This window comes from Schistocerca gregaria, chromosome 2 (assembly GCF_023897955.1).
Source record: "Schistocerca gregaria isolate iqSchGreg1 chromosome 2, iqSchGreg1.2, whole genome shotgun sequence".
NCBI lineage: Eukaryota > Metazoa > Arthropoda > Insecta > Orthoptera > Acrididae > Schistocerca > Schistocerca gregaria.
The window spans coordinates 315,594,313-315,622,230 of record NC_064921.1 but is presented as its reverse complement, the minus strand read 5'-3'; the positions used below and the strand labels follow the sequence as shown (position 1 = coordinate 315,622,230).

At 43.9% G+C, this 27,918-nt stretch overlaps 1 protein-coding gene across 1 annotated transcript in view; it reads right to left on the bottom strand.

Annotated features, from left to right (window-relative positions):
- The window catches only part of LOC126336938 (uncharacterized), a 209,706-nt gene that overhangs the window by 161,078 nt on the left and 20,710 nt on the right, over positions 1 to 27,918 (bottom strand). Inside the window, exon 2 of the mRNA XM_050001115.1 lies at positions 7,159 to 7,469. Coding sequence (XP_049857072.1) covers positions 7,159 to 7,469 — 311 coding nt within the window. The remainder of the gene's footprint in view (positions 1 to 7,158; positions 7,470 to 27,918) is intronic.

The window sequence follows — 27,918 nt, the reverse complement described above, 5'->3', positions numbered from 1 at the left end:
ATTTTTCTGTTGGCACTACACACGCTGGCAGATGAAATTCACCGGGCATTCGCCAAACCCACACCCTGCCATCGGATAACCACATTGTGTACCGTGATTCGTCACTCCACACAACGTTTTCCCACTGTTAAATCGTCCAATGTTTACGCTCCTTACACCAAGAGAGGCGTCGTTTGGCATTTACCGGCGTGTTGTGTGGCTTATGAGCAGCCGCTCGACCATGAAATCCAAGTTTCTCACCTCTCACCTAACTGCCATAGTACTTGCAGTGAATACTGGTGCAGTTTAGAATTCCTGTGAGGTGGTCTTGATAGATGTCTGCCCATTACATTTTACGACCCTCTTCAACTGTCGGCGGTCTCTGTTAGTCAACAGACGAGGTCGGCCTGTACGCTTTTGTGCTGTACGTGTTCCTTCACGTTTACACATCACTGTCACATCGGAAACAGTGGACCTAGAGATGTTTAGGAGTGTGTGCGTACAGACGTATGACACAAGTGACACCCAATCACCTGACCACGTCCGAAGTCCGTGAGTTCCGCGGAGCACCCCATTCTGCTCTCTCACGATGTCTAACGAAAACTGAGGTCGCTGATATGGAGTACATGGAAGTAGGTGGCATCACAATGCATCTAATATGAAAAAACGTATGTTTATGGGGGCGTCCGGATCATTTTGATCGCATATTGAATCACAAAGCAATCCTAAACGCTACTGCGGGGTACGGGTCGAACGTTTGGATGCATAGAGTCAGAAAGGTAAGGACAGCACAGGCTTACGGCGAGCACAGGGAAGTGTACTCCTGTAACTGATAAGCTCGTGTAGAACAATACTGACTGAGGCATTGCTGGTAATATTAGGCTTGCTACCTCTGAACCTAACCGTAAGAAAAATAAGTGCATAATTTTGGCTCAAAAATGGCGACTATAATAAGGTTAAGGAGACACTGGAGACAAGAGCCACCTGGTATAAAGAAATAAAGGCATGCATTGATAGAGAATGGCAAGAAATATGGTAAAGGGCAGAAACATGGGGGAGAACTTACCAGTCCGTTCCTAACATAAAAGAAAGCTGCAGAATGTCACACTTCCTTCCGAGCAAGGAAGTGTGGCATTCTGCATGTTCCATTTCCCAGCTACTTACCAAAAGTGCAGCGCACGACAGACAGTTGTGAATGTGGACGAGCGTTTCTAGGCTCTTCAGTCGAACCGCGCGACCGCTACGGTCGTAGGTTCGAATCCTGCCTCGGGTATGGATGTGTGTGATGTCCTTAGGTTAGTTAGGTTTAAGTGGTTCTAGGGGACTGATGACCTCAGATGTTGAGTCCCACAGTGCTCAGAGCCTTTTGAACCATTTTGTGAATGTGGAGCAACTGACACCATGGAGCACATGATTTGGGTGTTTTTGAGAGTGTGCCACTAGACAGGATGTTACAGACCAGTACAGGAACGTCTTGGTAATACAATGATCTATAGCATGATAAGGCATGAGGAAGGGCGGCTAAGCTGAACTTGCTGACAGCTAAAATATCAGAATGAGATTTTCACTCTGCAGTGGAGTGTACGCTGATATGAAACTTCCTGGCAAATTACCGAGAGGGGGCGTAAGCCGTGCTTGGGTAGCCCAGTTGGTCGAGCACTTGCCCGCGAAAGGTAAACGTCACGAGTTCGAGTCTCGATCCGGCACACAGTTTTAATTTGCCAGGAAGTTTCAGCTAAAATATCAGATTGTAAACTGCAAGCCTACATGCCTGAGAGACAAGCAAGACGAGTCCTTAAGACGCGCCACGACAGAACGTCCACCTGCAATAACATTTCGGAAGAAGTGGAGAGATGAGCCTTGGGAAGGACCAGGAAAGATTTCGCGAGAGCCTGACAGCCATCTCCCAATTTCTACATCTCTGGTGTCTAGTTCCCTAACTACTGCCACAGCTCCCCGATCTCAGAGAGGTCCTGTGATTTATTCACAACATGATATTGTTTTATTGAAAATGCTAGTGTCTCAGTACTGTCCGGATGTAATAAAAGGTTGTGTCTTACGATGTTAATTTAGATAAAGCTGAATTGGTAACACGAATATTTACTTTATTCATTTGTATTATTTAATTTACGTCCTGGCCTCATTTAATAAATATTCGTTGTTGGTCGTCGTAATACGGTGATGCATAGGATGAGCCACCATTGTCGCAGCCTTAAGTGCTTGCAGCACGTCCCGGAAAACGAACCTGTCTTCATTTAATTACACGAGAACGAAGACCCATGCCGATTTATAAGCGTCGTTTTATTGAAAAGTTAACTCTGACTCATAAAAATGATTAATCATCTTCTTACGGTCACACATCATCGTGTTAATGATAGGTCTACAGCACGGGCTTCACCGATTCGTCATTCATCTCGTCATTACAATCACGCCTTCTCTCTTCCGAGTTTTATTTTTACTCCAAACAATGTTAACAACTTACTAAACGGAAAGAGCGCAGCCCCTGTGACTCCTGAGTTGTGCCTCAGTGCGTGAGGGGCTAACTATCCAGGCAAATGAGGACTATAGCTTAGTCCTAATACCAAGAACGATAGCGTAGTATAGTATAGTGGAGTGCAGCGTAGTATAGTGTAGTCCTATGCAGTGTAGTGTATCAAAATTTTCGATCCAGTAAAGCAGCACAGTACAGCAGAACGATAGCAAATGCCTTCTTTATTCCGGGTGAACATATATCTGTGCACCAGATGGCCAAAGAATGGTATGTAGAATTATTTCCCTTCTTTCAAAAATTTTTACAATTATTTTTATGTAGACCCCCTTAAACACCAAAATTCTTAGCTACACTAACACATTTGAATTTATGTTAAAATATTACGTGCTGTATTCAAGGCAATTCACATGCAACAGTTGATGAGAGGATGTTGCGAAATGCCCGTTACAAACTTCTAGGGCTTGTAGAGGGGACAGAGACATAATAATCCTTATCCCAACGACGCTACAAAGCGTCAGAGTAATTGGTGCCGGCGCCTGTGAACGTATGCATACAGGCCGATTCTGGATGATGCTACAGACTTTACAGAATGCTGGAGAAGAATAAATGTATCAATTGGAGACAAGGGTCCCTCTACCGGAAACGATCGAGTTAGAAGTTATAAGCGAAAACTGTTCCGATACCTCTGACACAAGAATACATGTACTGGTACTGTTGTGGCTAAGATTGTAGGGTAGGCAACTTTCAAAGGTGGTGTTACGGACCAAAACAAGGAAAAAATGTCCAGTAAACATGGTCTCTAAAATGTCTACCTGAGGGGCTATTAGCACTTGTTCATCTTCACTACTGTGAAACATGTCCTCTATTGAACAAGTGCTCACAGTTCTTAAGGTATACATTTTAGAGCCCATGTTCAGTGGACTTTTTTTCTTGTTTCTGTCCACTCTATCACCTTTGAAACTTGCCGACCCTATGATGTTAACAACAATAGTAATGATTCAATATTCAAATGTCAGAGGTTGTAACATCAGAGCTCCATAGCTCTACAGACATAAATTTTTCTTTTTGTCTGTTCTACCATCTGTCATTAAGATATTGTAAAAACTGTTTTATTGTATTGATACCACAAGAGCGTTCTCTTTTTCCTTTGTAATAACTTTGATGGCATGGTTTTTTCCTATACGATGTAGTATCTCTGTTATTTAAATTCTTTGCCTCATTTGGAGGCGGACAAAACTTACTGTATATAATTGAAATTCCCGTGTGAATAATTTTTTTGTAGAAATACCAATATGTGTAACTGATCTATTTCATTTAAAGTGACTGTTTGCTGTTATGTAATTGCTGATCCTCACTTAGAATTTTTGTAAATTGTAAAATGAAAAGATGTTGTGATTCCCCTCGGGAACGGAATCATGCAGCGCGCGCAAAATGTGGTTGGCACGAATAGAAAGATGGGACCAAGAGTCAGTCGGGGACGAGCTACCAAACTGTCAAAGTCGTCTATTGTGCTGGTGCCGAGAGAGGCTTTTTGTGCCATTTTCCAAAGTGCCAATGCCTTGGATGGATGTAAAAATAGCTGGAACTATTCTGGAATTGATATCTATCACCGCCACCAAGAAATAACAGGGTCCAGCATTTCTACCTGCAAATCCACCTACCAACGTGCACTCGCCATCACATTGCGGAATCAGTGTAATGGAATGGAGGAATTGTAGATATGTAAAGTGAAGGATCATCTCATTGGATGTTTTAGTGTGCTCAAATACAAGGTAACTTATACCTGAATCTATGTACCTACCTTGATTTTTTCCTTATCACAACACCTTTCAGAATCCTCTGTGTTTGAACTGTAACTTCCGAGTGTCCTAATTTTGAAAAATAATATTAAAAAGGAAAGACTATTACCTAAATCAAGTAGTTCAAAATTGAGTTAAGTAAATTACCTAATATTATTTTGGATTTTGGTGAACTCGAGAGAGGAAGTAAGTGCAGCTTTTGTGAGAGCCTCCCAGTATCTGAAATTTTCGTATTTTTGTTTTGTGATCTTTCAAAATTTCTCACTTCTGGTTTAAAAAGGAAAAGAACGATGAAACAGTTTTCTTAAGTTGGCATTCGAGAGATCTTTTATGAAAGTGTGTTTACGTTGCTCAAATGCACAAAGTTACTTGATTATAGAAAGTTCTAACTGCTCTTGATATTTGCGTTGTATTCTGTGCTCATTGTTTTCTAAAAAGTATAATATCAGTTTATGAGCACCCACTTAATGTTTTACCCTCACTGAAGGTAAAGTAGCTCAATACCCATGAGAACAGTTACTTCTTTGCATTTAAAGAATAGTTTGAATCTTACTGCATGTGCATATTATTTAAATTTTTACTGATGAAGGAAGACTAGGGTCATGCCCAATTTTCAGTTTAACCATGATTTGCATGTGTAGTGTTGATGGTGTTATTCAGTTTGGCAAAGCATTTAATATTGATGAATGTAACAGTGTCTCTTGTGAATGTGAGAACCTCAACATCTTTCTGCTACTACAGTCACACACTATAACGTTTGCTGTGGCTTGTGACTGGTTCATTGCACTTTCGTATGAGAAAAGAATAGGCTGTGACTTTCCACTAAAACTGCTTACTTTTCCTTCAAAAAGGAATGTTACTTATTCTTATGCCTAATTAGGCTGGCGGCCGTTTTCTTTATTCTTTGAACAGTGTGGATAAGTAAAATATTGTTTATTACTGTTTAATTATTTACGTACTTCTGAATTTCACTTCCGATAAGCCACCTCAGTTGGGTACATCACGGTCAACACAACAAAATTCCTTTCAGAGGGTAACACTGTACTGTTGCTATGTACCATAATTGGTCACCTATATAGTTTCAGAACGTAAGTAAAGAGCAGTGACAGTGTTATAAGTAATCAGAACTGTTTTCGCTTATAACTTTCGACTTGTTCGTTTCAGGTACAGGGACCCTTACCTCAAATTGATGCATTTATCCTTCTCCATATTCATAGAACGTTTGTAACATCATCACGGAATCACCCTGTATATACACTACCGGCCATTAAAATTGTTACACCACGAAGATGATGTGCTACAGACGCGAAATGTAACCGACAGGAAGAAGATGCTGTAATATGCAAATAATTAACTTTTCAGAGCATTCACGCAAGGTTGGCGCCAGTGGCGACACCTACAACGTGCTAACATGAGGAAAGTTTCCAACAGATTTCTCATACACAAACAGCAGTTGACCGGCGTTGCCTCGTGAAAAGTTGTGATGCCTCGTGTAAGGAGTAGAAATGCGTACCATCACGTTTCCGACTTTGATACAGGTCGGATTGTAGCCTATCGCGATTGCAGTTTATCGTATCCCGACATTGCTGCTCGCGTTGGACTGTCCGTAGAATATGGAATCGGTGGATTCAGGAGGGTAATACGGAACGCCGTGTTGGATCCCCACGGCCTCGTATCACTAACAGTCGAGATGACAGGCATCTCATCCGCATGGCTGTAGCGGATCGTGCAGCCACGTCTCGATCCCTGAGTCAACAGATGGGGACGTTTGCAAGACAACAACCATCTGCACGAACAGTTCGACGACGTTTGCAGCAGCATGGACTATCAGCTCGGAGATTATGGCTGCGGTTGCCCTTGACGTTGCATCACAGACAGGAGCGCCTGCGATGGTGTACTCAACGACGAAACTGGATGCACGAATGGCAAAACGTAATTTTTTCGGATGAATCCAGTTTCTATGTACAGCACCATGATGGTAGCATCCGTACTTGGCGACACCGCGGTGAACGCACATTGGTGTGTATTCGTCATCGCCATACTGGCGTATCAGCGGGCATGATGGTATAGGGTGCCATTGGTTACACGTCTCGGTCACCTCTTGTTCACACTGAGGCACTTTGGACAGTGGACGTTACATTTCAGATGTGTTACGACCCGTGACTCTACCCTTCATCCGATTCCTGCGAAACCCTACACTTCAGCCGGGTAATGCACGACCGCACGTTGCAGGTCCTGTACGGACGGACCTTTCTGGATACAGAATATGTTCGACTGCTGCCCTGGCCAGAACATTCTCCAGATCTCTCACCAACTGGAAACGTCTGGTCAATGGTGGCCGAGCAACTGGGTCGCCACAACACGCCAGTCACTACTCTTGATGAACTGTGGCATCGTGATGAAGCTGCATGGGCAGCTGTACCTGTACACGCCATCGAAGCTCTGTTTGACTCAATGCCCAGGCGTATCAAGGCCGTTATTGCGGCCAGATGTGGTTGTTGTGGGTACTGATTTCTCAGGATCTATGCACCGAAATTGCGTGAAAATGTAATCATATGTCAGTTCTAGTATAATATATTTGTCTAATGAATACCCGTGTGTCATCTGCATTTCTTCATGGTGTAGCTATTTTAATGGCTAGTAGTGTACATAGCTTTGCAGGCGCCTACATCTTTAACTCTGACGCTCTGTGGTGTCATTGGACGACATTTCCAGACGTGGATTCCTATTCAAAATATCGTGTACACACTCGTGTCTACAAGTCCTAGAAGTTTGTAACGTGAATCTGCAAACACCCTGTAGACAACAGAGTAAAATAAAAGATTAAATAAGTCAGTATTTTACCCGGGTGCTAGGGCTTTCATTGACAGAAGAGACGTAGTCGTGTACCTGTAGAGGTTCCTGGCGAGGTGCAGAGCCTGCACGGAGCCGCCGCCGCTGACGAGCACGGTGGGCCTGTTTGCGCGCACGCGGTTCCAGCCCCAGGCGAGCAGCAGCCGCCAGGGCCACAGCAGCACGTAGAGCCAGGCGGACAGCCAGACGGCGGGCCACAGCAGCAGCAGCTGGCTCCACACCAGGTAGGCCGCCGTGCGCAGCGCGTGCCCCAGGAAGTGCAGCACCCACCACAGCGCGCGCACCGCCAGCGGGCTGCGGCGCGCCCTCAGCTGCGCGCCCGGCGGCGCCGCCACCACTTGCCGCACCTGTGCCGGCAGACAGTCAGCTGTCAGCTGCGTGCCACGCTGCACCTCTGACGGTGCCACTGCCGCCAAACTTGCTACTAGTATGAGATTTTTACTCTGCGGCGGGGTGTGTGCTGATATGAAACATTCTGGCAGATTAAAATTATGTGCCGGACCGAGACTCGAACTCAGGACCTTTGCCTTACGCAGGCGAGTGCTCTACCAACTGAGCTACCCAAGTACAGCTCACGCCCCGTCCGAGTTCAAGTCTCGGTTCGGCACACAGTTTTAATCTGCTACAAAGTTTCAAGCTTGCTACTGTTCACAACTGTTTCCTGAAGCTCACTGAGGTTACGCAATATCCACAACCCGACAAAAAAGGCAAAATGAAACTCCAGAGCTGAGAGGGTAAGTGACGTTGTGTCAGTGATTACAAATATAATCAAATATGCAAAGAATTTAGCAGTATAAAGCCAGTTATTAGTGTGACGTGGCACACCTGGCCCGACTGCATGCATGATTCGGTTGGGTACAGTGTCATAAAGCCATTGTACCCTCTTCAGAGGCAAGATGGCCTGCAACTATTGTAACGGGCTCTTGATATGCTCAGTATGGGACTGGGAAAGCGTTGAGGTCCTAGCTGTTCAGTTGGGGACGGATCTGCGCATCTTGCTGGCTAAGAGAGTACCTCAGCATCACGCAAACAGTTTGTAGAGACAAATGCCATGTGTGGCCGTGCGTCATCCGGTTGCAAAATGGCATCACGATATTGTATCATGAGCGATAGAGCACGAGGATGCAGGATGTCCACGACGTACCATTGTGCCATTAGAATCCCCTCAGTCACCGATAGCCATTACCTGACGCCTCTCCGCGCTATGACACAGGCACAGTTGCAAGGAATTACGATGGACTTGGTGCTCAATACAGCGATCCTACCTTGTAGTCGCTAGACGTGTTCCACTGGAAACTTCACAACAAGTGTGTCTGACGTCACGTTCCCATTCCTATTTCCTATGCACCCCAATATCAGGTCACTGACTCATTCTAATGCCCCTTTCGCCGGCAAATGCTCTACCAACTGAGCTACCCAAGCACGACTCACGCGCCGTCCTCACAGCTTTAATTCCGCCAGTACCTCGTCTCCTACCTTCCAAACTTCACAGAAGCTCTCCTGCGAACCTTGCAGAACAAGCACTTTTGGAAGAAAGTATATTGCGGAGACATGGCTTAGCCACAGCCTGGGGGATGTTTCTAGAATGAAAGGAGACGAGGTATTGGCGGAATTAAAGCTGTGAGAACGGGGCGTGAGTCGTGCTTGGGTAGCTAGGTTGGTAGAGCACTTGCCAGCGAAAGGCAAAGGTCCCGAGTTCGAGACTCGGTCCGGCACACAGTTTTAATCTGCCAGAAAGTTTCATATCAGCGCACACTCCTCTGCAGAGTGAATATCTCATTCTGGAAACATCCCCCAGGCTGCGGCTAAGCCATGTCTCCGTTAATATCCTTTCTTTCAGGAGTGCTAGTTCTGCAAGGTTCGCAGGAGAGCTTCTGTAAAGTTTGGAAGGTAGGAGACGAGGTACTGCCGGAAGTAAAGCTGTGAGGACGGGCCGTGAGTCGTGCTTGGGTAGCTCAGTTGCTAGAGGATTTGCCCGCGAAAGGCAGAGGTCCCGAGTTCGAGTCTCGGTCCGGCACACAATTTTAATCTGCCCGGAAGTTTCTTCCACATTCCGTGGGATGCTGACTATGCTGCCTCACATGAGTATGCGGTATCGCCCTGTTCTTCACTGGAGTGTTCTACAGCAAACGCTGTTCACTCCCCTTATTCTCCTTACCAGGCGTAGTCAACACTAAACACGAAAATACCAATGTCCTGTTGTGTCCGTTCTACCCGTGATACGGAACTGCAATTCTAATCATTTACAAACATGTGCGGATGAAGTAAGACTGACATCTGGCACAGTCTTAGGGTGCTTCACTTTTACTGTCAGGCAGCCATTTTTCTGTGTCCCGGACAGTGACTGTACCATTAGAGTGCAGAGGTAATCTGTAGGGGCACAGTTACATTGATCTAACAACGCATTTCACTTCTAGGGACTGATGACCTAAGATGTTAAGTCCCACAGTTCTCAGAGCCATTTGAACCCGAAAGCTTATCATTTTGCAAACACGACGTAGTTCATGTGTCGTACTACTTCCTACCGTCAACATTTCAAGAAATTAATCTTCAGATATTTTTAATTCACTGAAGTAACAATTTGTCTTATTCTTCCTAAAGTAGTTGTCTCTGCTTTTATAGCATATCAATCTGTCGAGCAACTAACACTCCATTTCATCCCATAAGTAAAGATTGGGGCTTAATCTGGTGTTTTTAGTAGTTTAGTCTGCAGAATATAGCTGATTTTCTTCTAATAACTGTATAATAATCTTTATGGATAACAACATTATATGCTAAAACAGATGATTGTTGGATCGATGATACACTGCGAAATCCAGGCCGCTGATGCAAAATACTGTGATCAGGAACTTTATGGTATCATAACGAATCAAACTGGCTGCGAGTCGAGTACCAATGCACAAGCGACTGTTAGAAACTGGCTCTGGAATGCATGCACATTTTCAGCTTACATACCAAGTCACACACATCATATCCTAGACGTTGATTGTAAGAACTGTGCGTATTTTACTTAAAGACCGCATATGTGCTGTCTCTTACCACATTCATGCTGTCTTAACCATCACCTCCTCAAACTAGGTTGCACAAGAGGCCAATGTCGGCCAATTTCTGGGGCTTGTGTAGGGGAGAGCGTTATACCTGATAAACAGTCTGCCTTGCTCACATCATGTTTTCTGGTCAGTGTCAAAGTCTAGTGACTGATTTTAGAATCACGTGAAGAAATGCGCACTGGAAACCGCATTTTCTGCCTTTGTTGTTGTGAGATACGAGGTTGTGATTTATGCATCGTGTGTAAACATTACGAGCTCTAGATACTTAATTGCCATATAATGTATTAAAGCTATTTTGAGGATACTGTTAATTTTTCAGTTACATAGTTTTATGGTCAGTAAAACAGGTCGTGAACAATCTTGTACCTTGAAACGAAAGAAGCTCGTCTAACGTACAACTTTTCATATTTATAAATGAACTGAGTTTCTTTGATGTCTTAACAATTTTCCCTGTCTTGAAAAACGAAATTTGCTTTAGTTACCAACAGCTTCTATTCCAAAATGTTTTTAACTTTTAACTGGGTCTTGATTATATTTCTTCTTTATTTCATTTCACATACTGATTGTTGGTGTGTAGTAGAATAAAAATGTAACACACAGACAATTAAATACATTACTGACAATATTTTGTTGATTGCAACACATGAATTCGAATAGAGCCTGCACCTCGAAGAACTGAAACAGCTCATGAATCTCACAGACTCTGCACATCGGGCACGAAAAATCATATAGCCTAACATGCAGAAGCGCAAGGGAATCAGACAAGCTGTAAGAGAGGCAGCACTCAGGCATGCCCGTATATTAACCGAGAACAGAAATAGACCAGCTGTCCTATGGAAAAACCTGCTTGGTCTTGGTATAGGCTTAGTAAAAGCTGCAACTTATACCATTGTCCTAGTCAAAGAACTCAACCAGTACCTCACGTTACCTGCAGCCACAACTGAAACACAAACGAACCAGAGACTCGTTGATCACTTCATGCGGGTAAACGAAAAATTCTATCTAAAGCTTGTTACTGGCAATACCGTAAAAAATTTTAAAATAATAAAAAAACGTATCAGATCAGCATCTATTGGACATGACGGCATTACTGTCCAAATGATGAAACTTATTACTGAGCCACTACTGCCGATTATAATAGAAACCTTCGTCCACTCCTTAAGCACAAGCGTTTTCCCTAAGGCCTGGAAACAGGGACTAGTCAAGTCACTATCAAAACAGGACGGTGCCACAGCATTCTTCGATCACCGACCTATTTGCATTCTTCCAGCGCTGTTCAAGTCCTTAGAATATATAGTCCACGACCAGCTAACAGAGTACCTAACTACAAACGACCTACTAGACGAATGCCAATCAGGTTTCCGTAACTTCGCAGCATACCATCTGCCTTAATAAAGGTAACAGATGACCTTACTCTTGCCATGGATGCACAAGAGGCAACTATCATGTGCTTCTTAGACAAGCATTTGGATCACACTACATTCCTCCTGTCAGCCACTTTCCAGTTTATGCGTTCTTTGGTTCAGTGGAGGCGTGCAGCTTTATGTACCGCTGCAAGACTTGTTTTATTTTTTTGTGCATGATCGCTCGAAGACTGGTAGAGACGGACCCGCATTCACTGATAGAAATTCGTCTCGTGCTTGCTGAGAGTGTCACTGACAAGACGTGTCGTTGTCTGTTGGAATCTTTCTACGACCACTCTTTTCAGGCTGTGTTGCAAGGCTGCGAGTGGTATACCATTCCTTGTGGAAACGTTGAACGGAGCGAGTTTATGAGGCAACAAACCGGGTAACTACATTCGCGGTATGGTCATGGGAAAGCCCATAAACAATAACTCCATTCTATATATGTCTCACGCCTCATTCTCTACCCATCTTACTACGCTGATGCCATACAACCGAAAGCACACACAATTCGCACTGCGACGAATTACATCAGAGGTGTGGGCTCACACGACCTTCTGGTACCTTCTAAATCACTCCAGAGCAAGTGGTACAATCTTTTTTTCTTTAATAACTGATATTTTGTCCGATGAACGTATCCTCATAATTGTGCTTATACCGATGAGGAACTAAATTAAAGTCGCCAAGCGAGGTAGTGTAGTGATATGATAATGGACTCCCATTCAAGAGCCGGCCGGTGTGGCGGAGCGGTTCTAGGCTCGTCAGTCTGGAACGCCGCGACCGCTACGGTCGCAGGTTCGAATCCTGCCTCGGGTATAGCTGTGTGTGATGTCCTTAGGTTAGTTAGGTATAAGTAGTTTTAAGTCCAGGGGACTGATGACCTCAGATGTTAAGTCCCATAGTGTTCAGAGTCCATTCACGAGAACAGCGGCTAAATCCTTGTCCAGCCGTCCAGATTTATGTTTTACGTCGCTTTCCAAAATCAGTTCAGGCAAATAGAGGGATAGTGCCTTAGAAGACAAGACCGAATTCCTTCTACAATAATTATCAATCCGAGGCTGTGCTTCGTTTCCAAAGACCTCATTATCGACGGAACGTTAAACTGAACTGTCCCTTCTTCCCTGAATTAGACACATCAAGTGGTTCATGCTGTGGGTTCCTGTAGCCATGTCCTAGTTCATGAACCACGGGCAACGTATGAGTGGCCAAGTAAGTGGTCCCGACAGTCGGGATACCAGTTACTCTGGAATGAGGCTGGGCATCTCGGACATATTCTGAGTCGTGGTCACCTTTGTGCTCATACGGCAAAGACTACCAAATCCACCGGTTAGTCCCTCAACTGTTAGGGGTAAAACTCAATGGGACTCGGGGCAAGTAAGGCTAGCAACCTGCTTCCCTGGTACTTTAAATATGATGCGAGCAAAATGCATCGGACCTTTGGAGGTAACGGAGTCCCACCTCTAACTGACAAACCAGGGACTCCTAAGATACGACTCGGCAAACAAATGGTAATGAGATGGGGGGGGGGGGCTATTAATATCAATGGGGGCTACTCTGGGAAGAAGGTAGAGCTGGCAGAGGGTGCAAGTAAGATGGGGCTGGATGTTTCAGCTGTTAGTAACATTCGGGTAAGGGGTGAGAAAGAAGAAGAAGTGGGAGAATACAAGGTCTACCTGTCAGGAGTCAAAGCAGGAATAGCACAATGGGGTGTAGGGCTTTACATCAGGAAAGACTAATGGGTTCAGCAGTAGAGGGTAGGAGGAGTCGGGGCAGACCAAGGAGAAGGTACCTGGATTCGGTTATGAATGATTTTGAAGTAATAGGCTTAACATCAGAAGAGGCACCAATGTTAGCACGAAATAGGGGATCATGGAGGAATTTTATAAGGGGAACTAGGCTCCAGACTGAACGCTGAAAGGCATAATCATTCTTAAATGATGATGATGATGATGATGATGATGATGATGATGATGATGATGATGATGATGAACCTCAAACCCTCACGTCCCCTCCGACCTTGATCTCCGTGACGCGTCACTGCATCGACACCATGAGGCATCGAAAGCCTCGCGTAGCTATTCTGAGCAGTGAACCCTCAACCGTCGTCTCTCTAATGACGGAGGTTACTCGGACCCGGGTGCGAAGTACAGACTTCTGACTCGATGGCGTCCCATATGTGCTGAATATTGTAATCTGGGCAAGCACCTTCATTTCTTATGAACGTTCCTCAAGCCTTTCTGACGTAATGTGGCAGTGACGGGATGGTGAATTCTCTACTGAAGGTAGGTCGTCTGTGGAAGCTATTGGCTCCACATGATTGGCCAGTAGTTTTATCGTACCAAAAGCTGCATTTAAACCCATGGAAACATCTCCCACTTGAGAATATCTGCCCCACTTATCTAAATAGTAGCAATCCCTTAGCAAATTTTTATAGTGTGCGACGAGGGCACGTTGTGTGCCACTAGCAATTTTCCCCTGTATGTTCCAGTCGCGAATGATGCAGGAATAACACGAGTTGGTAAGCCTCCGTGCCGGCACAAATCTAATTTTGGCTTTATTGTCATTTAGTGAAATATACGTAGGAGAAGCCAATGTACTAACTGACTCTTTTACGAACGTACGCCCTCGGAACTGTAACAGTAAACTACAGCGTGATGCACAACGCCTCTCTTGTAGCGTCTGCCACTGGAAATGCGCGAGTATCTTAGTGATGCTTCCGTGATTACTAAACGGAATTATTACGAAACGCGCTGCTCTTCTTCGGAGCTTCTCTACTTTATGTATCTACACTGACGAGACGAGCCAGAGAAACTGGAACAACTGCCTACTATCGTGAAGAGCCCCTTCGAGCAAGCAGAAGTGCCTCAAAACAAAGTGGCATTGACTCGACTAATGTCTGTGGTGGAGGTAACTGACATCATGAACACTGCAGGGCTATCCATAAATCAGTAAGAGTACGAGAAAGTGGAATTCTCTTCTCAACAGCAAGCTGCAAGGCATCCCTGATATGCTCAATAATGTTCATGTCTGGGGAGTTTGTGGGCCAGTTGAAGTGTTTAAATTCAGAAGAGCGTTGCTGCAGCCACTCTGTAACAACTCTGGTCATGTGGAGTGTCACATCATCCTGCTGGAATAGCCGAAGTCCGTAGGAATGCACAACGGACATGAGTGGATGCAGGTCATCAAATAGGACGCTTACGTACGTGTCACCTGTCAGAGTCTTATCTAAAGGTATCAGGGGTGCCATATCACTCCGTCTGCACAGAGCCTCCACCAGCTTCAACTGTCCTTTGCTGGCATGCCGGGTCATGGTTTCATGAGGTTGCCTCTATACCAATACACGTCCATCCGCTCATTACAATTTGAAACGAGAGTCGTCCGATCAGGCAACATGTTTCCAGTCATCAACAGTCCAACGATGACATTGATAGGCCCATGCGAGGCGTAAAACTTTGTGTCGTGCAGTCATCAAAGGTACACGAGTGGACTTTCGACTCCGAAAGCCCATATCGATGATGTTTCGTTAAATGGTTTACACGCTGACACTTGGTGATGTTCCAGCACTGAAATCTGCAGAAATTTGCGCAAGGGATGCAGTTCTGGCACGTTGAACGATTCTCTTCAGTCGTTGTTGATCTCGGTCTTGCAGGATCTTTTTCCGGCCGCAGCGGTGTCTGAGATTTGATGTTTTACCTGATTCCTGATGTTCACCGTACACTCGTGAGACGGTCGTACGGAAAAATCGCCACTTCATCGCTACCTCTGGGATGCTGTGTCCCATCGCCCTTGCGTCGACTGCAACACCACATTCAAACTCACTTAAATCACCTGCCATTGTAGCAGCAGTAACCGATCTAACAACTGCGCCAGACACTTGTTGTCTTACGTAGGCATTGCCGACCGCTGCGCCGTATTCTCTCTGTTTACAAATTTCTGTATTTGAATATGCATGCATATACCAACTTATTTGGCGCTTCAGTGCATCGACTGACAAGCGATACTGAAAAAAGTGAAATGATCATGTGGCATTATTGGCCGCGAGGCCCCATTCGGGGAAGTTCGGCCACCGAGTGCAAGTCTTATTTCAGTCGACGCCACATTGGGCATCACAACACCCAGTCCACATGCAAAGAAAAGCTCAGACCCGTCCGAGAATCGACCCCGGCCCGCTGTATGGGAGGTAAGCACGTTACCACTCAGCTAAGCAGGCGGACAGCGATACTGAAGTTTCGGTCGAACGAGAGCTTTTGAAACTACCTCTTTCATGGATGGACTACACTTTCTAAGAACTCTTTCCATGAATATTGAATCTCAGTTAGCTAACAGGGAACACCGAAGATCCTGAAGAAGATCCCAGCAGATAGGTTGAAACGTCGATTATGTAAGACGAAACTGAAAATAAACATGACGCGGCCTAACAACTTAGAAGATTTTACCTTCTCGACTGCGTACTAATTGGGACGGATGCCTTGAACCTTCGCCTTGTTGTCAAGATGGATCATCTGTGCTCGGCGTGACTCCTGCAGTCAAATTTGGAGTCCGCGCTCGTTACATATGGATGTCCCAGATTTTATCGGGCGTGTACCCGACCCTTTGACAGCCGAGCGGTAATGAGACTGCCATGTTTATATCAATTCAAAGTTCAGGGCTTCCGCACAAACTGCACTGTGATTTACTGTAGGTTACCTTATGGAGCTAACCTGTAGATAACTGTTTTCTCCTCTCCGACCTTCATGACGCATTATAAGTCCTACTTATGTTCCCACAAGGCCGTATATTGCTGACTGTTCAGAAATCTTCGTCGCTGACATCAGCTTCACGAGTCCCCTAGGAAAATGTACTGCTGATGGAGATGCTGCTGAAATGTGAAATTTGGCACCGTTAGTGAGCCTGCTACGTTTACTGTGTCCAGAAATGTTGCAATTACCACAAAATCACTCAACCATGGAAGTCAATCTGATTCTCTTTAGGATAAGAAAATTGTATTTTTTCATGTAATAATACTTAAAATATATAGGGTGATTCAAAAAGAATACCACAACTTTAAAAATGTGTATTTAATGAAAGAAACATAATATAACCTTCTGTTATACATCATTACAAAGAGTATTTAAAAAGGTTTTTTTTTCACTCAAAAACAAGTTCAGAGATGTTCAATATGGCCCCCTCCAGATACTTGAGCAATATCAACCCGATACTCCAACTCGTTCCACACTCTCTGTAGCATATCAGGCGTAACAGTTTGGATAGCTGCTGTTATTTCTCGTTTCAAATCATCAATGGTGGCTGGGAGACGTGGCCGAAACACCATATCCTTAACATACCCCCATAAGAAAAAATCGCAGGGGGTAAAATCAGGGCTTCTTGGAGGCCAGTGATGAAGTGCTCTGTCACGGGCTGCCTGGCAGCCGATCCATCGCCTCGGGTAGTTGACGTTCAGGTAGTTACGGTCAGATAAGTGCCAATGTGGTGGCGCTCCATCCTGCTGAAATATGAATTGTTGTGCTTCTTGTTCTAGCTGAGGGAACAGCCAATTCTCTAACATCTCCAGATACTGTAGTCCAGTTACAGTAGCACCTTCGAAGAAGGCCGTCCAGAACTTTTCCCTTTGCACAAACACCCATTCTCTGTAAACTGTTTATACCAACGTTTAATACACCACCTATCAGGAGGTTTAACACCATACTTCGTTCGAAATGCACGCTGAACAACTGTCGTCGATTCACTTCTGCCGTACTCAATAACACAAAAAGCTTTCTGTTGAGCGGTCGCCTTCTTAGCATCAACTGACGCTGACGCCTAGTCAACAGCGCCTCAAGCGAACAAATGTACAACCAAATGAAACTTTATAGCTCCCTTAATTCGCCGACAGATAGTGCTTAGCTCTGCCTTTTGTCGTTGCAGAATTTTAAATTCCTAAAGTTGTGGTATTCTTTTTGAATCACCTTGTATATTTCGAAATAATGCATACTGCCTTCATTTTCCGAATCTCAAAAGAGACGAATATCGACGTAAATGGTAGGAGGGAAGAGGGGATGGGTCAGTTAACATACGTTTTGAATGTAACACTAAATAGAGGAAGGAATCACATCTGAGTGAAAGAATAGCGGAGTACCGACGACAGTTCGTCGCTGACAAGGTCATTATGAACAGATCGCAAAACCAGGATGAGGAAAAATGGGGCACAGAATCGGGCGTGTCCTTTTCAAAGGAACTCTCCTAGTATGTGCCTTATGTGATTTAGGGAAGCCACGGAAAAATTAGATCTGGTTCAGAATGCGAGTACTGTGGATTATACTTACACCAGGGGTCAGTGAATAGCTCGAAGAAACTGTTTAAACAAAAAGGAGTTCACCAAAAGCTTCAAAATTCAATGTCTCGAGTAAGATAGTAATGTAAAAAGGCCTTTTCAGGAAATGCAATAACCAATGCCGTAAATACTTGTGGTACAGAACACAAAACATCGAAATGTAATATGACTTTGACACTTTCGGCGCGACGTGTTATAGCGATCGCCCGATTAATCATAAAGTTTAAACTGCTTCTTCCAACTCTGCTACAACTTTTACGGGACATTCTGAAAATGTCTAACAGCTGTTTGCTTATTATTGTACCAATGGAGTATAATTCCGGCAGGTGGCTTCGTATGACTGCCCTGCTAACGGCAGGACAAGTGCGAAAGAACAGATACCATTGGTGAAACTTCCTGCCAGATTAAAACTGTGTGCCCGACCGAGACTCGAACTCGGGACCTTTACCTTTCGCGGGCAAGTGCTCTACCATCTGAGCTCCCGAAGCACGCCTCACGCCCGGTACTCACAGCTTTACTTCTGCCAGTATCCGTCTCCTACCTTCCAAACTTTACAGAAGCTCTCCTGCGAACCTTGCAGAACTAGCACTCCTGAAAGAAAGGATATTGCGGAGACATGGCTTAGCCACAGCCTGGGGGATGTTTCCAGAATGAGATTTTCACTCTGCAGCGGAGTGTGCGCTGATATGAAACTGTGAGTACCGGGCGTGAGTCGTGCTTCGGTAGCTCAGATGGTAGAGCACTTGCCCGCGAAAGGCAAAGGTCCCGAGTACGAGTCTCGGTCGGGCACACAGTTTTAATCTGCCAGGAAGTTTCATATCAGCGCACACTCCGCTGCAGAGTGAAAATCTCATTCTGGAAACATCCCCCAGGCTGTGGCTAAGCCATGTCTCCGCAATATCCTTTCTTTCAGGAGTTCTAGTTCTGCAAGGTTCGCAGGAGAGCTTCTGCAAAGGTTGGAAGGTAGGAGACGGATACTGGCAGAAGTAAAGCTGTGAGTACCGGGCGTGAGTCGTGCTTCGGTAGCTCAGATGGTAGAGCACTTGCCCGCGAAAGGCAAAGGTCCCGAGTTCGAGTCTCGGTCGGGCACACAGTTTTAATCTGCCAGGAAGTTTCATATCAGCGCACACTCCGCTGCAGAGTGAAAATCTCATTCTGGAAACATCCCCCAGGCTGTGGCTAAGCCATGTCCCCGAAATATCCTTTCTTTCAGGAGTGCTAGTTCTGCAAGGTTCGCAGGAGAGCTTTTGTAAAGTTTGGAAGGTAGGAGACGGATACTGGCAGAAGTAAAGCTGTGAGTACCGGGCGTGAGTCGTGCTTCGGTAGCCCAGATGGTAGAGCACTTGCCCGCGAAAGGCAAAGGTCCCGAGTTCGAGTCTCGGTCGGGCACCCAGTTTTAATCTGCCAGGAAGTTTCATATCAGCGCACACTCCGCTGCAGAGTGAAAATCTCATTCTAGATACCATTGGTGATCTTGCAGCACTCGAAGAATGAAATAACAATGAAATCCAGATCTTTAGCTGATTACAGGAGTTGATAAATATCAACGGGGTCAATTGAAAATGTGTGGCCCGACTGGGACTCGAACCCAGGATCTACTGCTTACACGGCAGACGCTCTATCCAACTGATCCACCGAGGACACAGAGGATAGTGCGACTGAAAGGACTTATCTCTGACACACTCCCCATGAGACCCACACACTGTCCACACACTACATTTGTAGTGCCCCTGCCAACTATACTCATTACTCGAGTCAGTCAATCTACCGATTCCCGTCAGAGTTTGAGCAATGTGAGTGCATCCACACTGAAGAAGATCATTGGCCGGTAAGCCTTATCTGTATGAAGATGGTATGCGTTCTTTCGGACATGTCTTAAAGAGCTGCAAGTTCACCAATGGTAGTCCTAAAGAACAGATATCATCTTCATATATATAAGGCTTACCGGCCAATGATCTTCAATGCGGATGCACTCACATTGCTCAAACTCTTACGGGACTGCCGCGAGTAATGAGTATAGTGGGCAGGGGCCCTACAAATGTAGTGTGTGGACAGTAAGTTGGTAATGTGGGTCTGACGGGGAGCGTGCCAGAGATAAGTCCCTGGAGTCGCTCTGTCCTCTGTGTCCTCGGTGGCTCAGACGCACAGAGCGTCTGCCATGTAAGCAGATCATAGGTTCGAGTCCCGGTCGGTCACACATTTTCAACTGTCCCCGTTGATATTTATCAACGCCTGTAAGCAGCTAAAGGCCTGGACTTGATTGTAATTTCACCATAAGAACTAGTCTATTTCTAGCTACAGAGGAACGACATGATTTTGAAACTGGATCAGTACGGTGTCTCCGAGCTTGAGAAAAAACCGGAAATTAAAAATTCGAAATGATAAGATCACAAAAGCTCCAAAGGTTTTGTGTTAAAATCTTCCATTCCACTCTGCTGAACTCCTTCGCTTCGGATCATGGTGACGCTGAGAGACAACTGCGACAGAATCATATGAAGCTACTGAAACCTTTATGGATTCTTAGAAATAACAGTTTTTGTACCGTTTTCATGTTAGAAAGATTCTGCCACAGTTTGACAACGAAAAAAAAAGTGTTTCATAGCAGTAGTACAAAACATATTACGTGTTTGTTCGGGAAGTAGACTAGACACATATGTTGAAAAATCTAAATCACAGCCCAGTATATTTTCAACGATGGAAGATATAGATATTATCCTGAGGTGGCGACGCCAGGATGTTTGATAGATTTTAAGGTAGTAATAATTCTATTATTCAATACGTTGCAAAACTTTTTCGATTGTTTATGTCAGCGTTGTATTCTTTCTGCGAGTCTTTATATTTCAGAATTTTCCAAGTTGTATGTATAAGTATGTTGACCACTTCTGTATCAGTTTGTTTGTTTTAATAAGATCTGCAACGGTGAATTCCTTCAATTACAAATCCTTGAAGACCAGCCATTTTACTGAGTCACATAACTTACCAGGACTGTTAATGTAACTCGGACTGCTAACAGCGTGAAGAACAATTTTTTGGGCTAGATGATATCCCTCAGACTCTTGCAAGTTGAAGAATCTCCGTCACAAAAAAGATTTGTTGCTTATTTAGTTGTTCAATACCACAATAAATAACAGGCAAGTATACTGTTGCGTTGACGTGCATAAACATCACAGTCTTCAAGAACAAGAGCAACACATCCCAATGTGTGAACTACCATTCATTCGTTTCCTGGCACATACGAGAGAGATATCGGGAAGAACCTAGGAATATCACCATCGTGTATCTTCAAGCCATGTGACAACCAGGGTTTTTTGTTAATGATAATGGTACAACTGCTGCCTCTTCGTTACCCATTAAGTCAATAATAAAAGCTGAGAAGACCACACAGTTACATATTGCTTTCCTACATTTCGAGAAGGCCAGTGGCTGCTGAAACATATGTCCATACTTTGGAAATACGAATGTTCCTTTAGGTGTTCCTCTGCTTGATCCTGTCATCAACGATACTTCACGAGAGAGAATTTGCGTTTTACCGTTGCGTATAAATTTAACACAGAAACACCCCGAGAGTAGTATATCCGTCAGTGTCTGAAAAGGGCATGCGTCCAGGTAACCAATGGCAGGTTACAACGCGGACGACCTCAGCAGAGAAGGCGAGGTGTCATTAAAACAGATACGAACCTCGTCGGCAACCCAGAAGACGTAAGATGCCGTGAAAGGTAGCTTTCGTCATGAGGTCATTAAGCTACAGAAATAAATATATTTACCAGACGACCTAAACAGAGATGGCAAGGAGTCATTAAAAAATATACGAAGGTCGTCAGCTACCCAGAAGACGTAAGATATTGTAAAAGGTAGCTGTAGTCATAAGGTTGTTAAGCTATAGAAAATAAATATATTTCCCGGACGAGATAAACAGAAATGGAAAGGTGTCATTAAAAAAGATGAATCTCGTCGGCCACCCAGAAGATATGAAGGATCATGAAAGGTAGCTTTCGTCATAAGGTCATTAAGCTATAGAAATAAATTTATTTCCTGGACGACCTAAATAAAGGCGGTAAGGCGTCATTAAAAAAGATACGAAGCTCGTCTGCCACCCAGAAGACGTAAGATATCGTAAAAGGTAGCTGTAGTCATAATGTTATTCAGCTATAGAAAATAAATATGTTTCCTGTCGAATACGATTGAGAAAAAATTGTACGCTCAATAGAATAAGAGCCGACCGTTTAATAGCACCTGTTTCCCTTGGTCGGTCGTTAGTAGGGTCCCAGGAAGCAATCTGCCGGAATTATACACCATTGATACAATAATGCTCAAACAGCTGGTAGAGATTTTAAGAACGTCCTGTAGAAGTTGTAGCATAATTGGAACTTACCTGAATAACAAAACGCAAATCGAGACCCCTTGCACACAAGCTTCTCAGTTTCATTACTTGTCTACTGTACGCTGGTCTCCAGAGTCTGAAGTATTAAAAATCATCTTATGCCTCACACAGTTTCATTTCTTACTGTGGTCTTCGATCCGAAGACTGCTTTGATGCAGCTCTCACCCATATAAAATTTATACCACCTACACTCCCCTCCAATACGACACTGACGATTTCTTGATGCTTGTGGACATTTCCTAACAAGCTATCCACTTAGCCAACTTACGACATAAATTTCTATTCTCCCCAGTTAGATTCACTGCTCTTTTATTAGTTAAACTAAAGCATCTTATACGTTACACAGTTTCATTTGTTACTGTGGTCTTCGATCCGAAGACTGCTTTGATGCGGCCCTCACCCATCTACAATTTATACCACCTACACTCCCCTCCAATAAGACACTGACGATTTCTTGATGCTTGTGGACGTTTCCTATCAAGCTAACCACTTAGCCAACTTACTACATACATAACTCTTCTCCCCATTATACCACCTACACTCCCCTCCAATACGACTCTGACGATTTCTTGATGCTTGTGGACGTTTCCTATCAAGCTATCCACTTAGCCAACTTACGACATAAATTTCTATTCTCCCCAGTTAGATTCACTACTCTTTTACTAGTTAAACTAAAGCATCTTATGCGTCACACAGTTTCATTTGCTACTGTGGTCTTCGATCCGGAGACTGCTTTGATGCAACTCTCACCCACCTAAAATTTATAGCACCTGCACTCCCCTCCAATACGACGCTGACGATTTCTTGATGCTTATGGACGTTTCCTATCAAGCTAACCACTTAGCCAACTTACAACATACATAACTCTTCTCCCCAGTTAGATTCACTACTCTTTTATTAGTTAATCTGTCAATCCACCTAAGTGGGTTCCACAATTCGAAAAATATATATTGTTGGGTACGGAATGTCTTGCAGACTGCTAATTCTTACACGTTCTTGCGGTCGCGTTTCCAAAGTCACAGAGAGGGGCGTGGTTCGTTATATAAAGCAAGAGAGGGGCACGCGGGCTTAATCCCGTGCATGAGGTGCGGCGAACAAAAGCCGGCTTGAGAGCACCCCTGGAAGAATGCCCGCCTTGCGCAACAGACCGCCGGCTAACGGCCGGGGTCAGGGGCGGACGAGCGCTCGTCTCCTCCACAGCCGCCCGCTGCATGCTGCCTGCTGCTGATACCGCAAACACGCTGGCCGTCTCATTGCAACAGCAAAAATATTCCCGTATCGCTACTTGGACAATCTCGCTCCCGGAACTAATCTCACACAGCTGACATTTACACAATATTTTCCTCACTAATTAGTTACGTCGCGCGGGAACGTCTCACCATCATGGCCCAGAATCTGTTGAACAGCAAGAAGAGGTAATACTCAATATGAAATTTAGTTGGAACACCGCACTGTTTTACTAGATATCGTTCTTTTGCGGGTGATATGCCCCTGTCCCCTTCTGACGTTTCAGTTGACTTATTGAGTCAGTTGTAGAGGAGGGGTCTTCAAACCACTGCGCAATGTGGCATCTTTCACAATGACGTATCACTACCAGAGAGAAGGAAGGACCGCCTGAGGATGAACCCCGAACCACTAGATTCGGACTTTGACACCTATCCTCTTACCCACCAAGTAGCGCCGAAAAAAAAGATATTCATGTAGTCGTTACTGGCTACGAGTTTGCTTGGGGTCCTTTGGATGCCTATCTGCTGGAAATAATTTCTCCTCGTGCCCCCAAATTCTTTCGCTGCGATACACCTAAATAAAATTTTCTCAGATCAAGCACCATCATTTAGAACAAATCTAGTAACCAAACCGGGATTCTTTCTCGAGGCACCAATCTTCTGACTGGTTTGATGCGGCCGGTCATGGATTCCTCTCCTGAACCAATCTTTTCATCTCACAGTAGCAGTTGCAATCTACGTCATCAATAATTTGCTGGGTGTATTCCAATCTCTGTATTCCCCTACAGTTTCTAACCTCTACAGCTGCCTCTAGTACCATGAAAGTTATTCCCTGATGTCTTAATTATCATATTACTCTGTCCCTGCTTCCTTCTCTCGTCTATTCTGCTGACAACCGCCTCATTCCTTACTGGGGCTGTCAATGAAATATTAATATATTGATATTTTCTACTGGAAATATCGTTAGATTATAGATAACAGCAATAATTTCTTCCCTGAAATATCGATATAGAAATGGCAATATCGAGTGCCTATAATGTTATCTGACATTATATTTTTTCGCAATTTTCAGTAAATATTTGAAATTTTCTTTTGAAACTGTAGAAGAACATAATTTTATTTTCACTGTGTGAAGGAGTCTTACTACGTTATGAACTTTCAGTACGCCCAATCTTTCTCTTCGACTGTGTGAAACAAGTATAGGTGGCACTAAGATTGCACTTGGGGGGGGGGGGGAGGGGTTTAATCGAATCACACAATTTCCGATGTGAAGAAATAGCACACCAGTTGCCTTAAGAATCACTTTTTAAGGCAATTAGTGTGCCACTTGTTCACATCGGCATTCTTCAAAAACAGTTGCTGAAAATGATGAATAAAAATCTAAATTTTGCAAAAACAGACATAATGTCTGATAGGGTCTCCGCAGTCAGTGCTATTACAATGTTACCTATATTCCGTCTTGACTTCAAAATGTTTTTTCATATGACCGGTTTCGGTTCCTCCAGAACCATCTTCAGATCTGATGTGATCTGATGTGACACATCATGTGAAAGTTGCTGTATTTGGACGGGTTATTCCTTAAACCGAAATATCAGATCTGAAGTTGGTTCTAGAGGAACCGAAACTGGTCATATGAATAAACATTTTGCAATCAAGACGGGTTATAAGTAACATTTAAAAATCTAAACGATAACATTGGTCTTTGCGGTGGGCGGAAACGTGTGAGGGGAAATGTTGACGTAATCGGTACTCAGCGTTACTAACAGAAACTGCAATGTTTAACTTCACCACGCAGTTTTGACACTACAATACCTAGATTGCAGGATTTGCAGAAATGAAAAAAAAGTAGGGAAGTCGATATGTTCCGGACAAATCCGATATGTGACGAAACCGAACGGTGAACCCATCGGACACCTTATTGTGCCACTTACATGGTTTTACCATTTTTAGTAAAGTTGCTATCGTCGAGCGTGAACGTGAATCGTTTCATTTCAATTCTTCAAGGGGGATAAGCAGGCTGCTAGTTTGTTGATGTACATACCAACAATAAACCAATACTTAAATATACAGCTCTAAGACCGGCTGTATATTTACAATGTGCAACCGTTGTTTTTATATGGCGGTACTTCGTATCTTTTCCATCGACATACCTATGTATCGATGTTCCTTTCGATGTTCGACTGCAGATTAAGGTATATTCTAATATCGATAAATCGTATTCCCGATATTTTTAAAAATATAAACAGTTCTATCAGTCCACCTTATTTTCAACATTCTTCTGTAACACTACCTCTCAAATGTTTCGATTCTCTTCTGTTCAGGTTTTCCCACAGCCCACGTTTCACTACCATTCAATGTTGTGCTCCAAACGTACATTCTCAGAAATTTCTTCCTCAAATTAAAGCCTATATTTGTTACTAGTAAACTTCTCTCAGCCAGGTTTCTTTAAGGAATCGAATCCCCGAATATAAAAGAGCTCAAACATTTCATTGATTTACGAAGTCAGAAAATGTTTAGAAAATGTTTAAAAATATGTTTAAAGTTTGTTGAAAATCGCTAAGTGCTCTCATTATCCAATACTGGGTGAGTATAGTCCGGCTAATTGGCTTTTTGTTTTTAGAATAGCTAATTTTTCACGTATTTCAGTGATTTTGACATCGCTCCTGATCTATTTGTCTTACAGTGGCGTTATTTTGAAGATACATTCAATGGCGTGTCTGGATAATATCCGTAAATGCATTTCGAATAGTTTTAGTAGTGAGGAAGTAATAAACTGAAAAGTCATGCGTGAGGCAGAAATATTACTATATGAACAGCGATAAGATTTTTATATTGTCAGTGTTTTGTCATAGAGTGAAGTGTAATAGCGAAAAAATATCGAAAAATATTTGAAAATAATGGGTATAGCATCTTGGAAGCCACTAATTGCTCTTATCCTCAAATACTGGATGAATATAATATGCGTAATTTGCACGTCATGAGTTGCGCTGCTCAAGAGATTTACTCAGTTTCTAACTTTAATATCTGAGTTATTGTGTCAAATCTTTAACGTGAGATTTTACCTCTTAATGAACAGATTATGACAGCATTGAAAATTTTTAAATTCGGTCAGTAATTACATGGATTCCGAAAAGCTACTTTTTTTGGTCCGTATAACCCATCAGACAGGCAAGTAACAACTAGGAGCTGATGAATGGATGACCGTTACAGCCATTCAGTAACAATATGACTGTCGGGCTTTTGTTTGCTGCCTCCTCCACGGCCAGCAGGAGTAAAAACTACTGACTTGCAAGGCTGGCACGAATTCCAGTTGCACAGCGTTGGTGAATACTACACACTTTCTTTACTGCCTTGTTTGTCCTTTTCTGGTGTGAGCCTTTTGGCGGTGTCTGTTCTTACAATGAAGGCTTTCTCGATCGGATGTTCCAGCTGCCGAGAATTCTTCCGGGTTGTATGGCCGTGGTCCATGGAACTCTTCTATCCCTGACGTTTCCTCCAAAGCTACGTTGGACATCTTCGGAGGTGCTCCTGGTTGTTCCGACTCTTGCCGACTTGGACGAAACGTCAGGGATAGAAGAGTTCCATGGACCACGGCCATACAACCCGGAAGTGTCTATTCTTATTTTGGTGTTTTCATACAGAGTGGTCAGGAACAATCTGAAAAGCTTGTAACAGTGTTGCAGGGTTAAGAAAAAAATTTGATACGTTGTGTCGTTTCCGAGTGAATTAGCATTGAAGTTAGCGAGTTAGGTCGTTATGCGCCCAGATTCGAGCAGCCCGCCAGATACCATTAGTCTCAGCTGTTCCCATAGCTTAGGTGATAGAGCACGACGCTGCTCAGCCTTTGGCACGGGCTCAATTCTCACTAACATGCCGTGTCAAAATGTTTATTGCTGTCATGTTCTGTTTTAGGAAACCAGAAAAAGAACATGTTTGGCGACATTGTCTCTGGTGGGCCGCTTGAATCTTCGGGCAGGACGGCTTGATTCTATGTTGATTAGCTCAGCAAAGGCGCAGCGTATCGAGTTTTTTTCGTTACAGTTATTTCTCAGCAGAACCTACCTTGCAACACCCTTACAAGCTATTCAGACTGTCTGACAACCATGTTAAGGCGCGGCAGTAGCGTGAGGAACCTTTGAAAGGAAAGGCTTTGATGCACACTTTTCCTGCTGTGAGTATGAGTGACCTGCAATGTGGCATGTGGGAAACAAGCCGCCTGAAATCCGTGAAGATGCCATAACGTTGAGCAGTAAAGTTTTGTTTACTTACAGCTAGACAAGCAGTGTCTATACGGAGACCGAGTAATCGCAGCACTGTAATCACAGAATAGACACAATAGTAGCAACATGAAATGTGTCCATCAAGTACCAACGCAAGAACTCACGGACGTGGATCTGCTTTTCATTTACACCGCTAGTAGACAGAA